The sequence below is a fragment of the Heterodontus francisci genome, chromosome 5 (genome assembly GCF_036365525.1).
Source record: "Heterodontus francisci isolate sHetFra1 chromosome 5, sHetFra1.hap1, whole genome shotgun sequence".
In the NCBI taxonomy this organism is placed as follows: domain Eukaryota; kingdom Metazoa; phylum Chordata; class Chondrichthyes; order Heterodontiformes; family Heterodontidae; genus Heterodontus; species Heterodontus francisci.
Genome location: NC_090375.1, coordinates 135,058,800 through 135,078,937, shown reverse-complemented (window position 1 = coordinate 135,078,937; position 20,138 = coordinate 135,058,800). Strand labels below are relative to the sequence as shown.

At 43.1% G+C, this 20,138-nt stretch overlaps 1 protein-coding gene across 1 annotated transcript in view; it reads left to right on the top strand.

Moving 5' to 3' along the window:
* The window catches only part of sybu (syntabulin (syntaxin-interacting)), a 105,556-nt gene that overhangs the window by 84,016 nt on the left and 1,402 nt on the right, over positions 1-20,138 (top strand). Inside the window, exon 6 of the mRNA XM_068030957.1 lies at positions 2,739-2,891. Within this exon, the coding sequence (XP_067887058.1) occupies positions 2,739-2,891 (153 nt within the window). The remainder of the gene's footprint in view (positions 1-2,738; positions 2,892-20,138) is intronic.

Genomic DNA, 20,138 nt, shown 5'->3' with positions numbered 1-20,138 from the left:
TGGTCAAACAGGTAGGGTTTAATCAGGGTGTTAAAGGAGGAGAGAGAGGTGGCAAGACAGATTTTTAGGGGGGGGAAATTCCTAAGCTTACCGCCTAGACATGTATGTCTATGGTGGGGCAGAGGGAGTGGGTGATGTATAAGAGGCCAGAATTGGAGTAACGCAAAGATCTTTGCGGATTGTAGGGCTGTTGGAGGAAAAGGAATGGGGTGGGGCAGGCCATTGTGGAATTTGAACATCAGAATTTTAAAATTGAGCCGTAGTGGGCTGGGACCCAATGTAGACAGTGAGCACAGAGGTGATTGGTGAGTGAGAGTTAGAATACAGGCAGCAGGGTTTTGGATAAAATGAAGTTTGTGGAGGGTGGAGCAAAGAGAAATGGACAAAATATTCCTTTGTTGCTCACACAGGACTAGTAATCTAAAGACCCATGCTAATCCTTTGGGGATACAGATTCAAATCTCACTACAGCAGCTGGTGAAATTTAAATTTAATTAGTTAATTAAAATCTGGAATTGAAAGCTAGTCTCGGTAATCGTGCCATGAAACTTGTCTTAAAAACCCATCTGGTTCACTAATGTCCTTTAGGGAAGAAAATCTGCCATCCTTACCTGGCTACATGTGACTCCAAACCCACAACAATGTGGTTGACTCTTAACTGCCCTCTAAAATGGTCGATCAAGCTACTCTGTTGTCAAGGGCAATTAGGGATGGGCAATAAATGATGGTCCTGCCAGCAATGCCCACATCCCATGAAAGAATTTTAGAAAAACACTTGGTTCCAGGGTGTTATTAATGAAGATCTAAGAGCATAATGCCTACCCATTCTTTCTGTTCCAAATAGAACATAGTATTGAATGATCAAATGTGAGGGAGAAAATATACTTAATGAGGGCGACTGTCCTCGCAAAAATAAGCTTTAATGAAAAGATAGTTTTGTCACCTTTGAACTGCATCAATATAAAATGATTATTCTTCAGCATGGCGGTGTTTCAATGTGTAAGTAAAAATAAAACGCTCTTGTTGCAGTGATTATAGAGCAGAAATTATAGAATAAATGTTATTGTGTATATATATGGTATGGATTGGCACAAAAAGATGGAAGACCTTAAGAAAGACAAAGACAATGGGCAGGAGATCAACACATAAAAACAGGTGGGTTGGGGTCAGGCTGAGATTAAAATTTTAAAAATCTCAAACCCGACTCCAACCTGCCCGTTTCTGGGTTTATTGAAGGCTCCCAGGAGGCGGGCTGGCAATTTAAATGTTATACTGAGACTGGCAGCCACTGATTTAACCTGCTTTGCAAGTTTAAGCCTGGCCAGTTGAGTTTTCCAAGCCTGGGGAAACCCAGCAGCTGAAGAGAGGTGAGGACAGCTTCAGAGAGACGTTAAGTGCCTTTACAGCACACTTATACAAAGACAAATACAAAGGGGTTGGGGATTCGACCTCCCCAGGATTCCCCCACCCCCCTGAGTTTGTGAATCAGACCCACCTGGCCCTTGGGCCTGTTCTGGGTTTCCTGTCAAAACTCACCGCCCGTCTACATAACCTGCCCCTGTTAATACCCTGGCCAAAGAACTACAAGCATGGGATCCAGATGAGGAAGATCTACATATATGGACATAGATGTATTCATGAGATGTCGAGTGTGCTCACTCTGACTCCTGCTGACTCCCCACTGCCACTTTTGCCTGTGAGTCATGGAGAGATACAGCACTGGAGCGGGCCCTTCGGCCCACCGAGTCTGTGCCAACCAACGGCCACCCATTTATACAAATCCTGCATTAATCCCATATTCCCTACCACATCCCCACCATTCTCCTACCACCTACCTGCACTAGGGGCAATTTACAATGGCCAATTTACCTATCAACCTGCAAGTCTTTGGCTGTGGGAGGAAACCGGAGCACCCGGCGGAAACCCACGCGGTCACAGAGAACTTGCAAACTCCGCACAGGCAGTACCCAGAACCAACCCCGGGTCGCTGGAGCTGTGTGGCTGCGCTGCTAACCACTGCGCTACTGTGCCGCCCCCACTGCACCACTGTGCCGCCCTTTAGATCAATTTGTGTCACTTTAGATCAATCTTTGAACATTGCTTAAATGGAGGAGCTTATGTATTTGCCATGTTTATACAGTTATAACAGAAACCTGCGGTTTGTGAGAAGTATCTTTTTTTAAACTGCTGTACAAGTAACCTTTTGCATGGCCGTTTTATTCTCTTTTTCCTCTTTCTCCCTTTTCACTGCCGATTTCAGAGAGAATTGTTGAAAATAAATAGTAATGTAAACAGATTCAACATCTGGGTGAATAAAACAAACAGGAAGACTCGTCTGCAAGACTTTTTTTTTAAAGACTACTCAGAACATTCAGACTGGATACTGAGCTCAACCATATGATGCGCTGAATTAATTAATGTTGTCCAAATAATAGGATTGGGGGAACTATCCTGAATTGCTGGTTACTGTTAATTCAGCTGTCATACATTAAGGTTCAGATTCTACCTATACAATCTGCTATGATACCATTGGCAACCACTTAAAACTTTCAACTTAATTTATAGAAATGCACACAAAAAAGTGATATGTTGATCAGAACTCATTGTCAATGAACTAAATAAAAATAATAACTGGTTACAATGAGATTTTCTCTTGAATCCCTCAATTGTTTTGTTCACCTGGGCTTCAATAACTCATTCTCTTCTTTCCTTTTACTGTCATTATCTGCATTTTCCAGGCGATCTGGTAAATACACTTCTTGCAGTGATAATCATGGCATTAAGCCCCCAAACCCGGAGCAGTACTTGACCCCACTGCAGCAAAAGGAGGTCACCATTAGACATCTGAGGACAAAACTAAAGGATTCTGAAAGCAGCCTTCAAGAGAGGTGGTAATTATTTTAATTCTAACAACTAATAAGTTGTCTACATTCAACTTAGATTTTGATGTCAAGCTTGCATATCCTTTCCTGAATAAAGTCCTGTGGTGAGCAGATAAGGGATCAAGTGTGAGAGATGTTGGAAAACATGGCAGTAGATCTCATGGAATTCATATCATCGCTTTTATTTTATTCTCCAGTTCAACATATTGTAGCTAAGAGTGAGAAAACTGAAATTAATGTTAAAACTCGTGACCAGTTTTGTTTATTAAAAAATATATAAGGTGGACATTCAGAGTTGCAAAACCTACCCCACTACACAGGAGTTTATGAGCAGCTGTTTAATTACGAAAAAGAGAACCAAAAATTCAGGTTCCAGATTGAAGACTTAATAAACCTTAAAACACTTGGGAGTTTTGGGTTACTTTACTTATATAATTGCCACCTTGTGCTTTATCTGTTTCTGGATGAGTTTACTCATCAGCATTCCCTTCTCCAAACATATCTCGCTCAACCTTCAGACCAGGTAATGTGAGCACAGATTTAAAAATGTGGAGAAAATTATTTCTGTGTATGTGCCATTGCATTTATTGTCACAAGTCTGGAGGTTCAAAGAGGTATGAGAGCAACAGACATTTGTGTTCCCTTTTTTCCTTCCTGTTCCCCACCCACCTCCCATTTGGAAGAATGATTTACCTTGACCTTGCTTTCTCGTGCCAGTAATATATACTGGAATTTCTGTTTATATATTATTTAAATTCATGTAACCCATATCAGGTATCTATCACTCTAACGCTTCCATGCTTTTTGTCACAGATGCACTCACTTTTGGTGTCTTCACACCATTCATACCTCTTCCACCATATTTTGTTGTTCCCCTACTTACTGCCCAATCTAATTGCTTCCAGGAAAGTATATGTCAGAAATCCAGTGTTCCTTCTCCTTCTTCTTTGTTACAGCACATATCACAGAATATGACTGGAAAGTGGGGTATGGGCCATTTTATCAGGCAAAGAGACTAGAATAACTTAATGTACCAGTTGCAGCCCTTGCAAGAGGGGGAAAGAAAGAGTGATACTTAACATAGAGTTGATTGAATAGTTGGAAAAGGGACTTTGCTCATTGAGTGCAAAAGTGAACTTGGAGTCAGAAAAGACTCAATGACGCCCCATCATTTTCAGAGATGGAATTGTAAATTCTTGCATCACAGGAACTTGAGAATAGAAAACAATTGGCTGCAGGACTGTAAGAAGGTGTCAGCTTTATTACTCATTTTCTTATAGTCACATGAAAATAAGGCAAGTTAAGAGGTACTCCACACACTGACATTTCTATTTGCTCTGCTGAACACAATGAAGGTTTTTTTCTTTATGCCAATTCTTGCTAATTAACACTTCCCTTCTTCCTATTTTCCTCCCTCTTTTCTGGTCCCTTAGTTCTAAATAGGTAAAAGTCCTTACTTCCATTGCTCCATCTTACTCTGCCTTCTTAGTTCCAGGTTTCACCTGCTTCCTCTCTTTCTGTCTCCAGTCTGAATCTGAGCTCCCACTGCTTCCTCCCTCTCGGAATCCTAGCTCTTGCTGCTTCCTCTCCGACTCCAGGCTGAATCCGAGCCCCCATTATTTCCTCTCTCTCAATCCATTCCTGTTGCTTCCTCTCTGAATCTGAGCTCCCGCTGCTTCCTCTGTCTTTGAATCCGAACTCCTGCTGCTTCCTCTCCCTCTCTGAATTCAAGCTCCTGCTGCTTCCTCTCTCTCTCAATGCAAACTCCAACTGCTTCCTCTATCTCGAATCCGAGCTCCCGCAACTTCCTCTATCTCCGAATCCGAGCTCCCGCTGCTTCCTCTCTCTCTGAATTCGAATTCCGCTGCTTCCTCTATCTCTCAATGCGAACTCCTGCTGCTTCCTCTATCTCCGAATCCGAGCTCCCGCTGCTTCCTCTCTCTGAATTCGAATTCCCACTGCTTCCTCTATCTCTGAATCCAGACTCCCGCTACTTCCTCCCTCTCTCCCTTCTGCTTGAGTCCCAGTTTCTGTTGGTTTCTCTCTACTCCAGTAAGCCTGATTCTTAGCTTAGCATATTATTGCCAGGTGTTATCCCTAATTAAATTATTTTTGAACATGCTGATAGAATACAGACAGCACCATAAGTTTACAAGTCTTTCCAAGGTTTGAATAACAAAGCTTTGAAATTTTTGTTCAAAATAATTCCAACAATAATGTTTTGCAAGCTCATGATGTAAAATTAATTTTGTTGTCATTTGTTCTTTCTCTTCTTTCCCACCAGTTTCTTCCTGTGATTCTTTATCTGTATCTTGTTTTCTCTTAAAATCAAAACGTTTTTTTTTTCTGCTCATTGTAAAGACCGTGGTTTTGTTTGACAAAAGAAGAACTATTAATTTGTGGCAAATTTCTCACGTACTTTTAAAATATTCATTGTTTAGTTTACATTCCCCAGGGAAGCCATCTCAATTTTGTGTGACTAATTATATATTACTATTTGGCCCATAGCTGGGGGTTCAAAATCAGAGTTTTCCTTCTCCTGGGTAAACTGCCAACCAAGGTTGACGAGCCCCACTTGCTGGAGCTATCTGGTTTTGAGGTGCTGGACACTCACCTTAACACCTCTGCCCACAGTTCTAAACAGAGATTGGCACGTGGAGCTGGGCAGTAGGATTTTGATTAGGAGAGGCTATTTGAGGCACTGGCTGTATGGGACATTTTGTGGATGAAGAGCATCTCAACTCTCTTCACCATCCCAGTCCTTCCTGATCCTTTGGCCCCGAGTCCTCGTCTGCTGACAGTGCAGAAGAACACAGACCATGTCAACAGACTGGATGCTGGTGCAGAAAGGGCAGGTTAGGCTCTTTACCTTGCTTAGCAGCTCATCTAGGAGAAAGACAACTCCAAAATTAAAATCTGCATCCTTTCAGCTGCTGCGCTTATGGCACACGTTCCACCAGTGCAGCATTAGTTGCCTCGGACGAGAGAATGAGAGTGGCTCTACGCAAACCTCATTCACTTAAACATAATCAATGTGCAGGTTGTTCAGTAATCAAATCAACAAACATATCAGACTGCCAAGCCGTGTGGCGATGGGGAAGTGGTGACTGGGACAAGTTGAGGATGCTTCCAACAGTCTTTAGTTATAATCCTGCACACAGGTGGCCATCAGGGTGATGGTCACTCTCCACAGATTGGGGCAGATGTGGAATTCGTGACCTAAGGTGACAGAACATACCTTTTCAGGTACAGGTTGCTCTCCCCGATCTGGGCAAGGGGAAGAAAAGGAACCCTAAACACATCCTGGCCTCCCTGCACTTGCCAGGTCACTGCGTTCAAAACAGAAAACTCAAATTCAAAGAATTACTAACTATTGATGACACTTGGTTTATAGAATGTCAGAACACTTTTAGACAATAATACAAGACCAGAATGTAGAACAGCCCTCATAGCCAGTGGCAGGTAAAGTATTGACGTAGCCACTCTAAGTGAAACAAGGTTTGCAGAGGCGTCTCATCTTGAAGTAGGCACAAGCTACACATTCTACTGGATTGGCAAGTCAAAGCAAGGACTGGCCTTGACACTTAGGTTCAGGCTTTGCAATTCGATCTGAATTGGCATGTAAGCTCAACTTGCTTCCCAAGGGTATCAACGACCAACTCATAGTACTTCAATTAAGTCCTGCTAGGGCAGCACAGTGGTGCAGTGGTTAGCATCGCAGCCTCACAGCTCCAGCGACCCGGGTTCAGTTCTGGGTACTGCCTGTGCGGAGTTTGCAAGTTCTCCCTGTGACTGTGTGGGTTTCTGCCGGATACTTTGGTTTCCTCCCACAGCCAAAGACTTGCAGGTTGATAGGTAAATTGGCCATTGTAAATTGCCCCTAGTGTAGGTAGGAAGTAGGAGAATTGAGGGAAGGTGGGAATGTGGTAGGGAATATGGGATTAAATGCAGGATTAGTATAAATGGGTGGTTGTTGGTCAGCACAGACTTGGTGGGCCAAAGGGCCTGTTTCAGTGTTGTATCTCTCTATGACTATGACTCTAGAAACCAGTATGCAACACTATCAGTGCCTATACACCAATAATGACACAGACAACGTCAAAGAAGCATTCTACAACGATCTCCAGAGAATCATCAAAGGAGTACCACACCAGGACATGCTTGTCCTCCTTGGTGATTTCAATGTCTCTGTTGGTACAGATTGTAATATGTGGAGTGGATTACTGGGGCACCATGGCATTGGGAAACTCCATTAGCCAGCTTCTTCTCTGAAGTGCAGCGAGTTTGACCTCACCATCACAAACACAATCTTCCAACAAGCTAATAAATTGAAAACAACATGGATGTACTCCAGATGTAAACATTGGTACATGTTGGACATGTACGACAGAGACACCTCAAGGATGTCTGCTCTACTTGCTGCCTTCGAGGTGCTGAATGCTGGTCAGACCATCGGCTTGTCAGGAGCAACATGTCCTTGAAGATGACACCTAAAGCGCTATGACACAGAATCAAACCACAAAGAAAGCTTGACGTAACTATCCTAAAAGACTCAGCCAAAAGACAGTAACTGACATAAAAATTAGCCGTAGAGCTTGCTACTATCTCAGAAGATAACATAGACATTGACAATTCTTGGAAGAAGTTAAAGGATATCACTCATAGCATGTGTTACGACCAGGTGAAAACTGTGTCTAGGGGTCTTTTGCTGTCTTTACCTGGTCTTATTGTAACAGAGTTTAATTTTAAACACACTGTGTTTTGAGCTCCCCTTTTTGTGAATCCTTGTTTACAGTTTTCCAATTATAAGACAAAGAAACCAATTCACATAGGCTTTCTCAGGTTTAAAGAAGAAAGATGAAATGTTATTAAAACTTAAACTTTAATACTGTTCACGTCTATGGATATGCAACGTGCCCACGCTAGCATGCACACGCGATATCACATACAGATAGAGACAGAAAAGAGAAGAGGAAAATATAGTAGAGAGGGGTTTGAGGCAATATCTTGTTACGGTGCCTCGAATTCACTGTAGTCCTTTTGTAAGTAGTCTTGTTTTTCGTTGGGGACCAGTTGTCTTCTTAAAAAAAACCTTGTTCACTTAGGAAACTTTTGTCACTCTGAGTTTCACATGTTTTCACATGATTCATTTCCAAGGGAAGGAGATGGGACAGGCACACACGAGAGGAGGTAATTTTTGCTTCAGTTCCAGGAGAGAGCTTTACTCCATCAGCACACGGCTTTGTCTCGGTTCAAAAATCCTTTGTTGGAAGTTCAAATTCTCTGCAACAGCCAGTTATTCATGTGACTAAAACTGGCCTGACCACTTCTGTGTATTGGGGAAGCAACGACTGGGTCCCCATTGTTCCAACACTGCTAGTACTATGCAAATGTCCTTCCAGTCAGGGCTTGCAATTTTAAGTGTAAATGGTCATGTGGCAAAATAATGTGTGCCTCAGTCTTGGTAGGTGGGGGTGTTTGCCTGACACACGGCATCTGAGGTCCTTGGATTCGTCGAACAGAAGCACCAAGATTGGATCGACAAGAACGAGCAAGATATAGCCAAGCTACTACACGATGTGCACAATACTCACAGATCGTACATATCTGGAAAAAGAAATTACCAGCAAGAAAAGCCAGATACCATCAAGCAAAACACACACTGCAGGCTAAATTGAGAGGTGAAGAACCGATGGTGGGAGAACACGGCTGCCACTAAGCATTCCATGAAGGTCTCCAATTTGTCTGTAGCACCAAAACCAATGATACCCGTCCTCTTGGCAGACAGCAATCAGCTCCTAACAAGCAGGCATGAGATTCTGTCTTGTTGGGTAGAGCATTTTGACAATCTCCTGAACCAAGAATCCACAGTGTGCAATGACGCCGCTGCATCACTTCCACAGCATTGTGTTCTGGATGAGCTTGCCCTCAATCCAGCTCAAGCCAAAATCACCTAGGCCATAAAGCAACTGTCTGTGGGTAAGTCTCTGGGAGCCGATGGCATTCTACCTGCAGCGTTCAAGTACAGAGGAGATCACACGGTTAGGAAACTCATTAGCCTCTTCTACTTAATCTGGAATCAGGGCATTGTGCCCCAAAATTACAAGGATGCTTCCATAACTCACCTGTACAAATAGAAGGGAAGCAAATCCATCTGTAACAATCATTGTGGTATTTCACTTTTCTCCACAGCGGGAAAAATTCTTGCAAGAGTTATTCTCAACAGGATTGTCACTCATCTTACAGACTCGGTGTACCCAGAATCCTTATCATGCTGGACAAGGAATGGTCGACATGATCTTTGCGGTACACCAAATTCAAGAAAAGTCCTGTGAACAGAACAAAGACCTCTACTTGGTGTTCATTGACCTGACCAAGGCCTTGACACAGTAAACTGTGAAGGCCTATGGAAGGTGTTGTACAAATATGGCTGCCCTGAAAAATGATCAGAGTTATCCACTCTTTTTATGATGGCCACTGTGATGCAGAATGGTGCCTTAGCTGATGCCTTACCTGTCACCAATGGCACCAAACAAGATTGTGTAATGGCTCCATTCTGTTTGTTATCTACTTTTCGGTCATGCTCTTGTATGCATTCAAAGATCTCAACTTAAGAGTAATCATTCAGTTCAGGACAGACAGAAACCTCTTCAATCTGCAAAGACTCGAGGCTTGCACAAAGATCAAAGAGCAGCTACTAAGTGAACTCTTGTTTGCCGCCGACTGTGCTGTCATAGCACACATTCTGGAGGACATCAAGCTGCTTGTTAATCGCTTTGCCCAAGCGTCAGAATGCTTCGGCCTTGGAATAAGTATGAAAAAGACAGAGATCTTGTCCCAACTTGCCCCTGGCCACAAACTCCAAGACCCCATAGTTACCATCAATAATGCACCCCTCAGCTCAGTTCAGAAATTCTCCTATCTTGGGAGTATCCTCTCCAACAACACCTTGTTGGATGATGAAGTCGCCCATCACCTGGCAAAAGCAAGCTCAGCATTCAGCAGGCTGACCCACAGGCTTTGGAGAGAGCATGGAGTTTGTCTCAAAACAGAAATCAAAGTCTACCAGGCAGTGGTTTTCACATCACGTCTCTATGGTTGTGAGGCATGGACAATTTACTGGCATCACATAGATCAACTCGGTGCATTCCACCTTCGCTGCTTAAGATCTATCTGCAACAGCAAGTGGCAGGACAAAATCTCTAACATGAAATTTCTTGCAGTGTGCCGTAGAGCCTGCTCATCAGTGCTCAGCTTTACTGGGGCAGCCATGTGGTTCACAGGGAGGATTCCCGCATACTAAAGGCAATATTCTACAGCCAGCAGAGCATAGGAGCCCGCACCATAGGGCATCCCAAACTTGGATACAAAGACATTCTGAAAGCCAATCTCAGAGCCTGTAAATTGGACCCCAGTACATGGAAAAGAACAACCATGGACAGATCTAAATGGAGAAGTCTCTGTCATCAAACAGTCTCAAAATTTGAGAACTGAGTCAGCTTCCTACAGGACAGGCGAGAATGCCACAAAGCCATACCTTCATCCACCTCGCCAACAGTGACTACATGCCAGATTTGCAATCGGATCTGCAAATCAAGATATGGTTTAACATCACAAATGAGAGGACACCAACCTAGACAATGAACACAGTCTCCTTGCTGAGCACTCATCTGTCGAAGCAACAGGAGAATCCATCATCAATTATAAATTACGGCCCAAATTTTGTGGTAAGTGACGAAAGGACTGCTGACCTTGGAAAAAAAGCTGCCCACAAAGAATTTAGCTGGCTCCAGAGATGGATTTCTCCTATTCCGACATGACTTTGAATGTGGGTGCCATCAGCAACAATGCAGGCAGCAGGCAGGCTGATCAAGGAATCACATTGAAAAAGTCACACAAACAGCAAAGCAACAAGTATAAAGCAGTGATTTAAATTCACATTTTGATCATTGTACAGAAAGCAAAATAAAGATTGGGAATGAGACTTCACACTTACAAAATTAGATTTTCATGGCCAGAGAGGTTGTTTAGTAGTAATTATGACTTAGTACACAATTAAAAACTCAGTTACAGCTCATTCAACATGACTTAACATTTTCATAGGATTTTACAGCGAAAATAGGGCATAAAAAGTTGAAATTCACTTTATCTGCAAAGACTGCAACAGCGCATCCTGTGGAGAAACAGGGTATTACTGACAGCAACTTCTGCATTTTCGTGTTTAACTGCACATGTGCGGATGCCATAAGTTGCTGTCAATTTTGCAGAGTAATGATGGCCGTCATTCCAACCCCAAGTTCTGGGCCAGTATATTATTTGGTGGAACCTGTACAAAACATTTAAATAGTGAAGTTTCTCTGCGCTGTTCTTGTTACCTGATGTATAGAGCTGTGTCTAGCTTTCAGAATGAATTAATTACTAAATATTTTTAAAATAATGTATGAACAATGTTCCTTAATGCCAAATTTGGATTTAAACGCTGTGGACAACAAAGGCTAAGGATCATGGGTGGAATTTTCTCACCTTAGTCCCTGGTGAAACAGCGGGCCCATTAGCAGGTCGGAACCCGTTGAACCTGTTGGTGGGCTTTGCCAAGGCCCTTTAATTGAGCCATGTCAATGGAATTCTGCCTCTAGGTTCCCCAGCCAATTAGGGAGGGCAGGCGGGATGATGGGTCAATCTTGTCAAAGGAAGGATTTCTGTTAAAGGGACCCCAGCATGGGTTAGAATGACTCAACTGGACATGGATTTTTGAGGCTGTAGCAACTCCGGAATGGAGAGGAGACATTGGAAGGCTGCTCCCTGGTTCTTTCACGCTTTCTTGGAGGTCCTGCTGCAGGATTTGAGGGGCTGCAGTAAGGTGAGCTCTCCCAAGGCCAGGAGGAAGAGGAAGACTTCTCCAACCAAACAGGTGTGGGTGGACGAAGTAGTCAGCAGAAGTGTAGACCCTCCAACCTGGCGCCAGTGCACCAAGAGGATCCAGGTCCTTAGGAGGGTGGAAAAGGTGAGTGGCATAATACTTTCAGGTGCCAAGCCCACACTAGCCATGAGTTTCCCAGCATTCTCCGGCATAGCACTCTTCAGAATAATATAAGTGGAGCTCCAGGCACTTATCTCAGGCACTTCACATTCCCATCTGAACAGCCAACACTCATCCTCATCCCCTATTTCACTCTCGTACCCATACCTCACAGTCACCCTCCACAAATTTTGTTCTTCCCTGCTACTCACACAGGCCACTACTAACATTCATAGTTCTCTGCTTTCTCACCTTGTAGAACAGAGTGCACAATCTCAGGGAGAGGTAGAGACTTGGGGTGATGGCCCTCCAGTCACAGGTACCTGGATGGCCACTGCCAATGTATGCCCACCTGATCCACTGGGAAGAAGGCTGCATATGTCAGCAAGGACCTGCCATGAAAACCTGAGTCTCCTGCAGTGATAGTGTTCACAAATGATGCAAGAGCTGATCCTCTGCCTGTAAATGTGGTGTTGAGGGGTCTTGACTCGTTGGAGCTGGATCTCTGTTTCCATCTGCTCTGCCCTATGAGGCAGCATGTAACTGAGGAAAAGGCAACTGTGCTCCTGCTGGTGTTGGTGTTGCTGCTCCTCTTGCTGTTCATCAGAAATGCAAGGTAGAGCTATATAAGCTGCTCACATGCCATGATGAAGGCCAGCAGCAGGAAAGTGCAAGAGAGATGAAATGGCTTCCAAGAAGTTGGCAATCACTTATCAAACACTTAAAGCACTCTCTGAGAAGGAGTGCTGTGAGCAGCAGCCTCTCTCATCTGGCCATGGCTGGAGCTCTTCAAAAGCTTTTGATCAAAGGCTACCCAGCCTGTCAGTTTCACTGCAAGAGGACTTCTCCCATCTTTCAGGAATATGTTCTGATGGAGGGTTTACACTCAATGTGCAAACTGCCTCCCTTCTCTTCAGACACCAACAGACCTACCATACATTGCCAGCACCCACTGCTCCAACTAATATAAGGGAAATGGGTAATTTCTGAAGTTGTCAATGATGGTGCATTGATATACCAAAGGATGCAGAGTTTCCACAGATAAGTTTTCCACCAAAAACAGTTTTACAAGGCTTCACTGGCAAAGAGGAACCTCAATGGTGGCAGGCATGTGTTGTGAAATCAGACACGCAGCCAGTTTGCAGTGTGCCAAACATTCTACTGGGTGATTCCATAAATGAATCCGTGTCTCAGGCAAGCGCAAGCTTCCTTAAAATGAAATATTTATTGAAATGGGGTTCCTTGCATACCTTAATTACTTTAAACAAGGTTCTGCTAGCCCTATGCCCCCTCCCCAACCCCTACCTCGCACACCTCATTTATATAAAATGGACTCTGGTTATTCTAAGATCTGGTCAACGCAAATAGACTTCATAAAGGGGGATTATCGTTGCACAGTTGTCGTAAGCAATTTTCACTTTTTTGCATTTGCAATTAGCTTTAGTGGATTTTGTTCCATGCGTTTTGCATTTTTCCTGCCGGAACTTTTCGTCATTATTCTCGATTCTGGCTTCTGTTTAAATCACACCAGACAATGTGGTGAAGATAGGAATTCCTTTGGGGTTCTAACTTAAGTTTTAAAATGAGGAATAAAAATACTTCAGACCTTTGAGACACGAACACAGTCATTCAAGACAGAACAAGACCTCTACCTCTACACTGAACAAGCTGAGGAAAAATGCTGAGTTTGTAAGAGGCAACACTTTCATCATTTTCTTTGTTTAACAAATGGTAGGCATTGGTTGAACAGAACACAGAACCTTCAGCGAGTGGTAGGGTTTCATTGAGTGAAGGGCATCACAGTTGGCGCCCATGAGAGAATCAGGGCTCCAGATACTACCTATGACTTACTTGGATAGAAAATATTTGTATTCAATTAATGATTGAGTAGCAGTTGATCACAGAAACATTATACCAATGGCCATTATCCAGGAAGCAACCATAATGCTTTCATCATGTGCCAGGCCATGGTGCCTGCATTATTTAAAGAAAACTAAACATTAGATGGATGGTTCTTAGAAAACTTAGGAAATCCTCTGCAGCCATTCTGCTGGCCACAGTAAGCAACCTCTTAGCAGAAAAGCACCTTATACTGGAATTCTGGGTAGCTGCTTGCTGCTCCATAACAGCCACTTCAATGTGCCAGAGAAGTATGCCATCCAGATTTGGCAGAATGAAATTGTGTGTGCAAAAAAGGCAGTGTTTGCTTGCGACGCTTTTAATGGTACCTCCAAGTGGGTGCGGGAGTTCCCAACTTAAGCTTATGTCATGATTGATGCTCACTCCCTGCAAGTCTTCTCATTTACAGCCAGCTACGAGGCATCCTGGTGATGGCACTGATTTCAGTTGGAAATCTCCATCCATGCCCACCTTCCTTTGGTCCACCTCCTGCAGCAGAACTCCCATATGTACACCATCAAAAGGAGCAATTTTGCTCACATTTTTCCCTTCATCTTCATCTGTCTTGCATTTCACAGACCTTCAGCTGCACTTTCCTGCTGCCAGCCATCATCACAGCATGTGAGCACCTTATACAGCTCGACCTTGCATCTCTGATGAAGAACAAGAGGAGCAGCAACACCAACAGCGTCAGCAGCAGCACAGCTGCCTTGTCCTCAGTCACATGCTGCCCCATAGGGCAGAGTGGATGGAAACAGAGATCCAACTCCAAGGAGTCAAGACCGCTCAACACCATTCTGAACAATTGCTCAGCTTTTCTTCCAACGCCTTTCCAATGACAAGCTGCAACTTTAAGAGCTGCTACCTTACTGGATCTTCTACCTACCCTACCCCCATCAGGCTCTATGGGCATGTTATTATTTTCAAGGAGTCTATTCACATTGGCAGAGGGGAAAGCTTTGTTAAATTCATTTAGGACAATTCTGAGATTTCAGCATAGCCACAACTGTGACTCTAATTTTGTAATTTCACAGGTCAGGCCTGTTATTCCTGAGCTTGATTAAAACAGTGTAGGCAAACAAAGACGCAAAGGTCAAAATGAGAATGGAAGAGGAGTTAAAGTGACTTATCAGAGGATGGTCACTTTCGTGGGCAGAATAAGGTAGCTTGGCAAAGCAATCACCTAACCTATATTGCTGTATTTGGTCTTACTGTTTTTATTTGCAGTTTTTCTTTTCTGTGTATAATGTGTTAGCAGCATCAAATAATTCTATCACAATGCTGATTTCATTGATTAGGCGATGCTACTTATCCATTTTGTTGTGGCTTGTGGAACTTTTGAACATTTTTTGAACACTTGTTTTCAACAATATTTCAAAAGATTTTATTATATTGTTTTGATGCATTCACAGAATTAATTTGCATCCTTTTTAAAAACTTTCCCTGTTCTTTGACTCTGCCCCATTGTGTCTGCTGTCTCCCATACATAAAATAAATGGTGGGGAACTGTGAAGAAATTCAGAAAACACGTCACTAAGGATTGATTTCACCAGAGTTGACACAATTACACAATTTGGGGTGGGGAGCAGTATGATACATTGCAGGTTTTGTTACGTGGTGTCTGCAAGTATATACAATAAGGTCTATGTACTTTTTGTTAGTATTGAGATTTACGGAGCCAGATTATTTACTTGATAGAGAGAAGTTTGGGTCAGGTAAGGAAGTTGGGTGAGGGAAGCTGGCAGGTGGTTGTGATGTGGATCTGGCACTAAGCAGTATCTTAGGATGTTGATGTAGGGAGATGGAGTCTCTTTAGTCAAATATTGGTCCTTGGTTCCCCTCAGCTGTGGATGTAATGGGCCTATAAAAAGTTGGCCCGTGCCCCACCATGCTTATTAGTTCCCTGCACAGCTCATGCATCACTTGTTCAGACTGACAAATGTTCTGCAGGTGCTTTGTCCATATGCTTCATTGTGAAATGTGAGCAAGTCCACAAATTGTGGAAGACTCTTGTTGCAAGCAGGCTGAAGTAGTCATGAGGTGGAACCTAGGAACATGGAGACCCATCCTGGCCCTGATAGCCTCTGAGATGATCTTCCACAATGGATGTGTGGATTTGAGCGTACATGGTTTGGTGCTCATTTGGCTCCAATTTCGCCAGAATTTATCAGTTACGCTAATGTAGAGTTTGTACGTGGTTTGTTCAGTGCTGAATCTTGAATTCAGCCTGGTGCTGTGGAGAGTATTGAGCTGCGAGCACTTATTTGCTACAGAGAAATTCTCACGCTTTCTGTCATCTTCATTGTTGTCTGGGTCCAGCGATTCTGTGCCTGAGACTTCTGCTTTGTTTGCGCTCACCACTGATTGCTACCTGTGCCATTGGCTCTGCACCTGCATGAAAACCCAGTACTGCACCTCTCCCATCATAATGGTTTGCAGTGGTTCCACTGCAGCCTGCTACAATGCTTAACTTGACAGTTCATGTAGAGTTTTTTATAATACAGACCTGGCATTGTGGGGTGATTGAATTCCGTACTAGATTGCTAATACCTCAGCAAGATTTTTTTTCCGGTTGTGCTGACTGCTGGATACAGCTTGCACTCCATTGCTAGGAGGCATCAAGTCTCCCCATTATGGCCACACTACTTTCTCTCCTCAGGTCATTTAAGGTTTTACTCTTTAGGAAGAGAGAAGAGCAGTTAAAAGGTTTGTTGATGCACCGGAATTTCTGGTAAACAATAATATTGGAAGCACATAAAACAAATTGCAGTAGCAGTAACTGCAGTAAAAAGCCAGCATGGATTTCTTAAGAGAAAATTATGTTTAACTAACTTGCTGGAGTTTTTTGAGGAGGTAACAGAGAGGATTGATGAGGGAAATGCTGTTGATGTGGTACACATGGACTTTCAAAAGGCGTTTGATACAGTACCACACAACAGACTTGTGAGCAAAATTATAGCTCATGGAATAACTGGGACAGTAGCAACATGGGCTGAGTGACAGGAAACAAAGAGTAGTGGTTAATGGATGTTTTTAGGGCTCGAGGAAAGTTTGTAGAGTTCCCCAGGGGTCAGTGTTGGGACTCTTTTCCTGATAGATATTAATGACCTAGACATTGGTGTACAGGGCATATTTTCAAAGTTTGCAAATAATACAAAACTTGGAAGCATTGTGAACTGTGAGGCGGATAGTGTAGAACTCCAAAAGGACATAGACAAGTTGGTGGAATGGGCAGACAGGTGGCAGATGAAGTTCAATGCAGAGAAATGTGAAGTGATTCATTTTGGTAGGAAGAACATGGAGAGACAATATAAAATAAAGGATACAATTCTAAAGGGGATGCAGGAGCGGGTGTATATGTGCATACATCATTGAAGGTGGCAGAACAGGTGGAGAGAGCGGTTAATAAAGCATACAGTATCCTGGGCTTCATTAATAAGGGCATAGAGTACAAGAACAAGGAAGTTATGTTGAACTAGTATAAGACACTAGTTCGGCCTCAGCTGACATATTGCGTCCAGTTCTGGGAGCACACTTTAGGAAAGATGTGAGGGCATTGGAGAGAATACAGAAAAGATTCATGAGAATGGTTCCAGGGATGAGGAACTTCAGTTATGAAGATAGATTGGAGAAGTTAGGACTGTTTTTCTTGCAGAAGAGAAAGCTGAGGAGTGATTTGATAGAGGTATTCAAAATCAAGAGGGTTCTGGACAGAGTAGATAGAGAGAAACTGTTCCCATTCATGAAAGGATCGAGAATGAGAGAGCGCAGATTTAAAATATTTGATAAGAGAAGCAAAAGTGACATGAGGTAGAACTTTTTTATGCAGCGAGTGGTTAAGGTCTGGAATGCACTGGCTAAGAGTGTGGTGGAGGCAGGTTCAATTGAAGCATTCAAAAGGGAATTAGACTGTTATATGAAAGGGAAGAATGTGCAGGGTAAGGGGAGATGGCGGGGGAATGGAACTGAGTGAATTGCCCTTTCGGGGAGCCAGTGTGGACACGATGGGCCGAATGGCGGCCTCCTCCACTGTAATGATTCTGCAATTGTGCAACATCATTAAAGCCTAGAAATTATTATTGATGACATTAGTAATTGAAAACTTAATGTGATCTTATGCCACTCTTCCTGTCTGCTGTTTTAGTGGAGGCATTAATCCATTTAAAGTAAATGAGTGAATGCTTATGTTAAAATAACAGACCAGTGCCAAATAAATGAGTTAATTATTGTACGCTGATATTGACAACAATAATCTCTTGGTTCAAATGATGGAAAGGTTGGACCACAAGTAGAATGCTGTATGCAGCAGCGTAAATCTGCACTCAAATAATTAGGTGCCAGAGAATTATTCAAATGAGCCAACTATGAATTACCAAAACAGGTACACACAATATCTGAACAATACTGGCACTTCAGGATCCATAATATTGGCTGTACTGTGGAGTTGAGAATGGAGATCAGCAGGCCAGCAGGATCTTTAGCCAATTAAAATTATGGGATGAAGTTATGTAGGTGAAGTCAAAAAATAAAGCTATAGTGAACTTTGCATTTTTGTTTCCTATGCAAAATTTTATTTTATATGAGCCAGTGAGACGTCAGTTAGTGAAGAAGTTTAAATGGAAGTAAATAAAGCTTAACTAAATGTTCTAATTTGAGTTTTGCTTTATGTCTGATTGACCAGTGAGGAAAATGCACAAATCGTGCTGGGCTGAATTTTACCAGGCCTCCGACGTTGGGTGTCGTGGCGGGGGGGCCCGGAAAATCCTTCCGGGAGAGGCCCGCCATGATCCCCGTCGCCAGGAAGGCTCTGCTGCATTTTATAGGCATGGCGAGGCCTTGGGACGTCCCCACCTCGCCGCTTTGCAGCAGAGCCTTAATCTCAATATTCGCATGTCATTACAATTAATGAATAATCACCTACCTGGTAGCGACAGCTGTCCCATGCCGATATTCCGGCCGAGCCGTGACACTGGTTGGGAGTGGGGAGGAGTGAAATTCTCAGGGTGGGTTTGTGGGTGAGCGAGGAGAACTATTGTTATTGCTTGTGGGGATGACGGGAAGGGGTTGACGGTCAAAGGTGCTGAAATCAGGGTCGGTGGGGGGGAGGAAGTTCAGAATATCAAAAGGTGTTTTTTGGGGGGATATGTCAAGTTATTAAATGAAGACTCAGTGGTGGGGGGGAGAGGGGAATCAAAAGCAAAATTATTCTGCAGTTTATTTTAAATGGGACCTTTAAAAATCAAAATGAGACTGAAGGGCCTGAAGCCCTTTAAAAATGGCGCTGATGCCTGCACAGTGACGCTGGACTCCATTGCCGGGGACAGAGTGACCGCCCTCTTTACGTCATTGGGGGCAGCCATTTCACCCCCTCCATTTAAGTGAGCCCCCACACGAAATATCACAGGGGTCAGCGGCACCCAAGTTGCTTGTGTGCCGTGCCTTCTTTCAAGCTTGCCGCCAAGAACAGCAGTAATTCAGCCTGCTGTGTTGGAACTGTTTGAACTAATCTGTACAGTTTTTTCAAAACCTTTTATTAAGGCTCCAACAAAGATATCCCAATGTGTCAAATACAAATTTAGCCTACTGCAGTATACTGATAATACCCATAATTGTCTTCTCCGTAAAACAAAGTACAGAACTTCATTAGGGTGCATTTATTTATTTGTTTCTTCCTGTGAACATGTGCCTTAAATTTATATGTATAATTTGAAGTCTTTTAGTGGCTCAGTTGGTTGCATTCTTGCCTCTGAGTCATAAGGTTCCTGATTCACATTCCACTCCAGGGCTTGAGCAAAAAATCAAGGCTGACACTCCAGCGTAGGGAGCACTGCGCTGTCAGAGGTGCCATCTTTCAGATGATACGGTAAACCGAGGCCCAATCTGCCTACTTGGGTGGTGTAAAAGATCCCATGGCATGATTCAGATAAGAGCATGGGAGTTATCCCCAGTGTTCTGGCCAATATTTATCCCTCAATCAACATCACAAAAACAGATTATCTAGTCATTATCACATTGCAATTTGTGGGAGTTTGCTGTGCGCAACTTGGCTGCTGCATTTCCTACATTACAACAGTGACTACACTTCAAAAGTGCTTCATTGGCTGTAAAGTGCTTTGAGACATCTGGTGGTCATGAAAAGCACTATATAAATGCAGCTCTTTTTCTTTCAAGTTGACAGGATTCTATGCGTCCTCTCTGTTTAATTGGCAAATGACTTTACACAATTTCTTATCACTTAAAACCAGTAATGCAAACAGCACAAAATTCAGGTTCCCAATACATTGTTGGATCTACCCATATTATTTTGTAAATGTAAAAGTTTCCAAACTTTATTTATG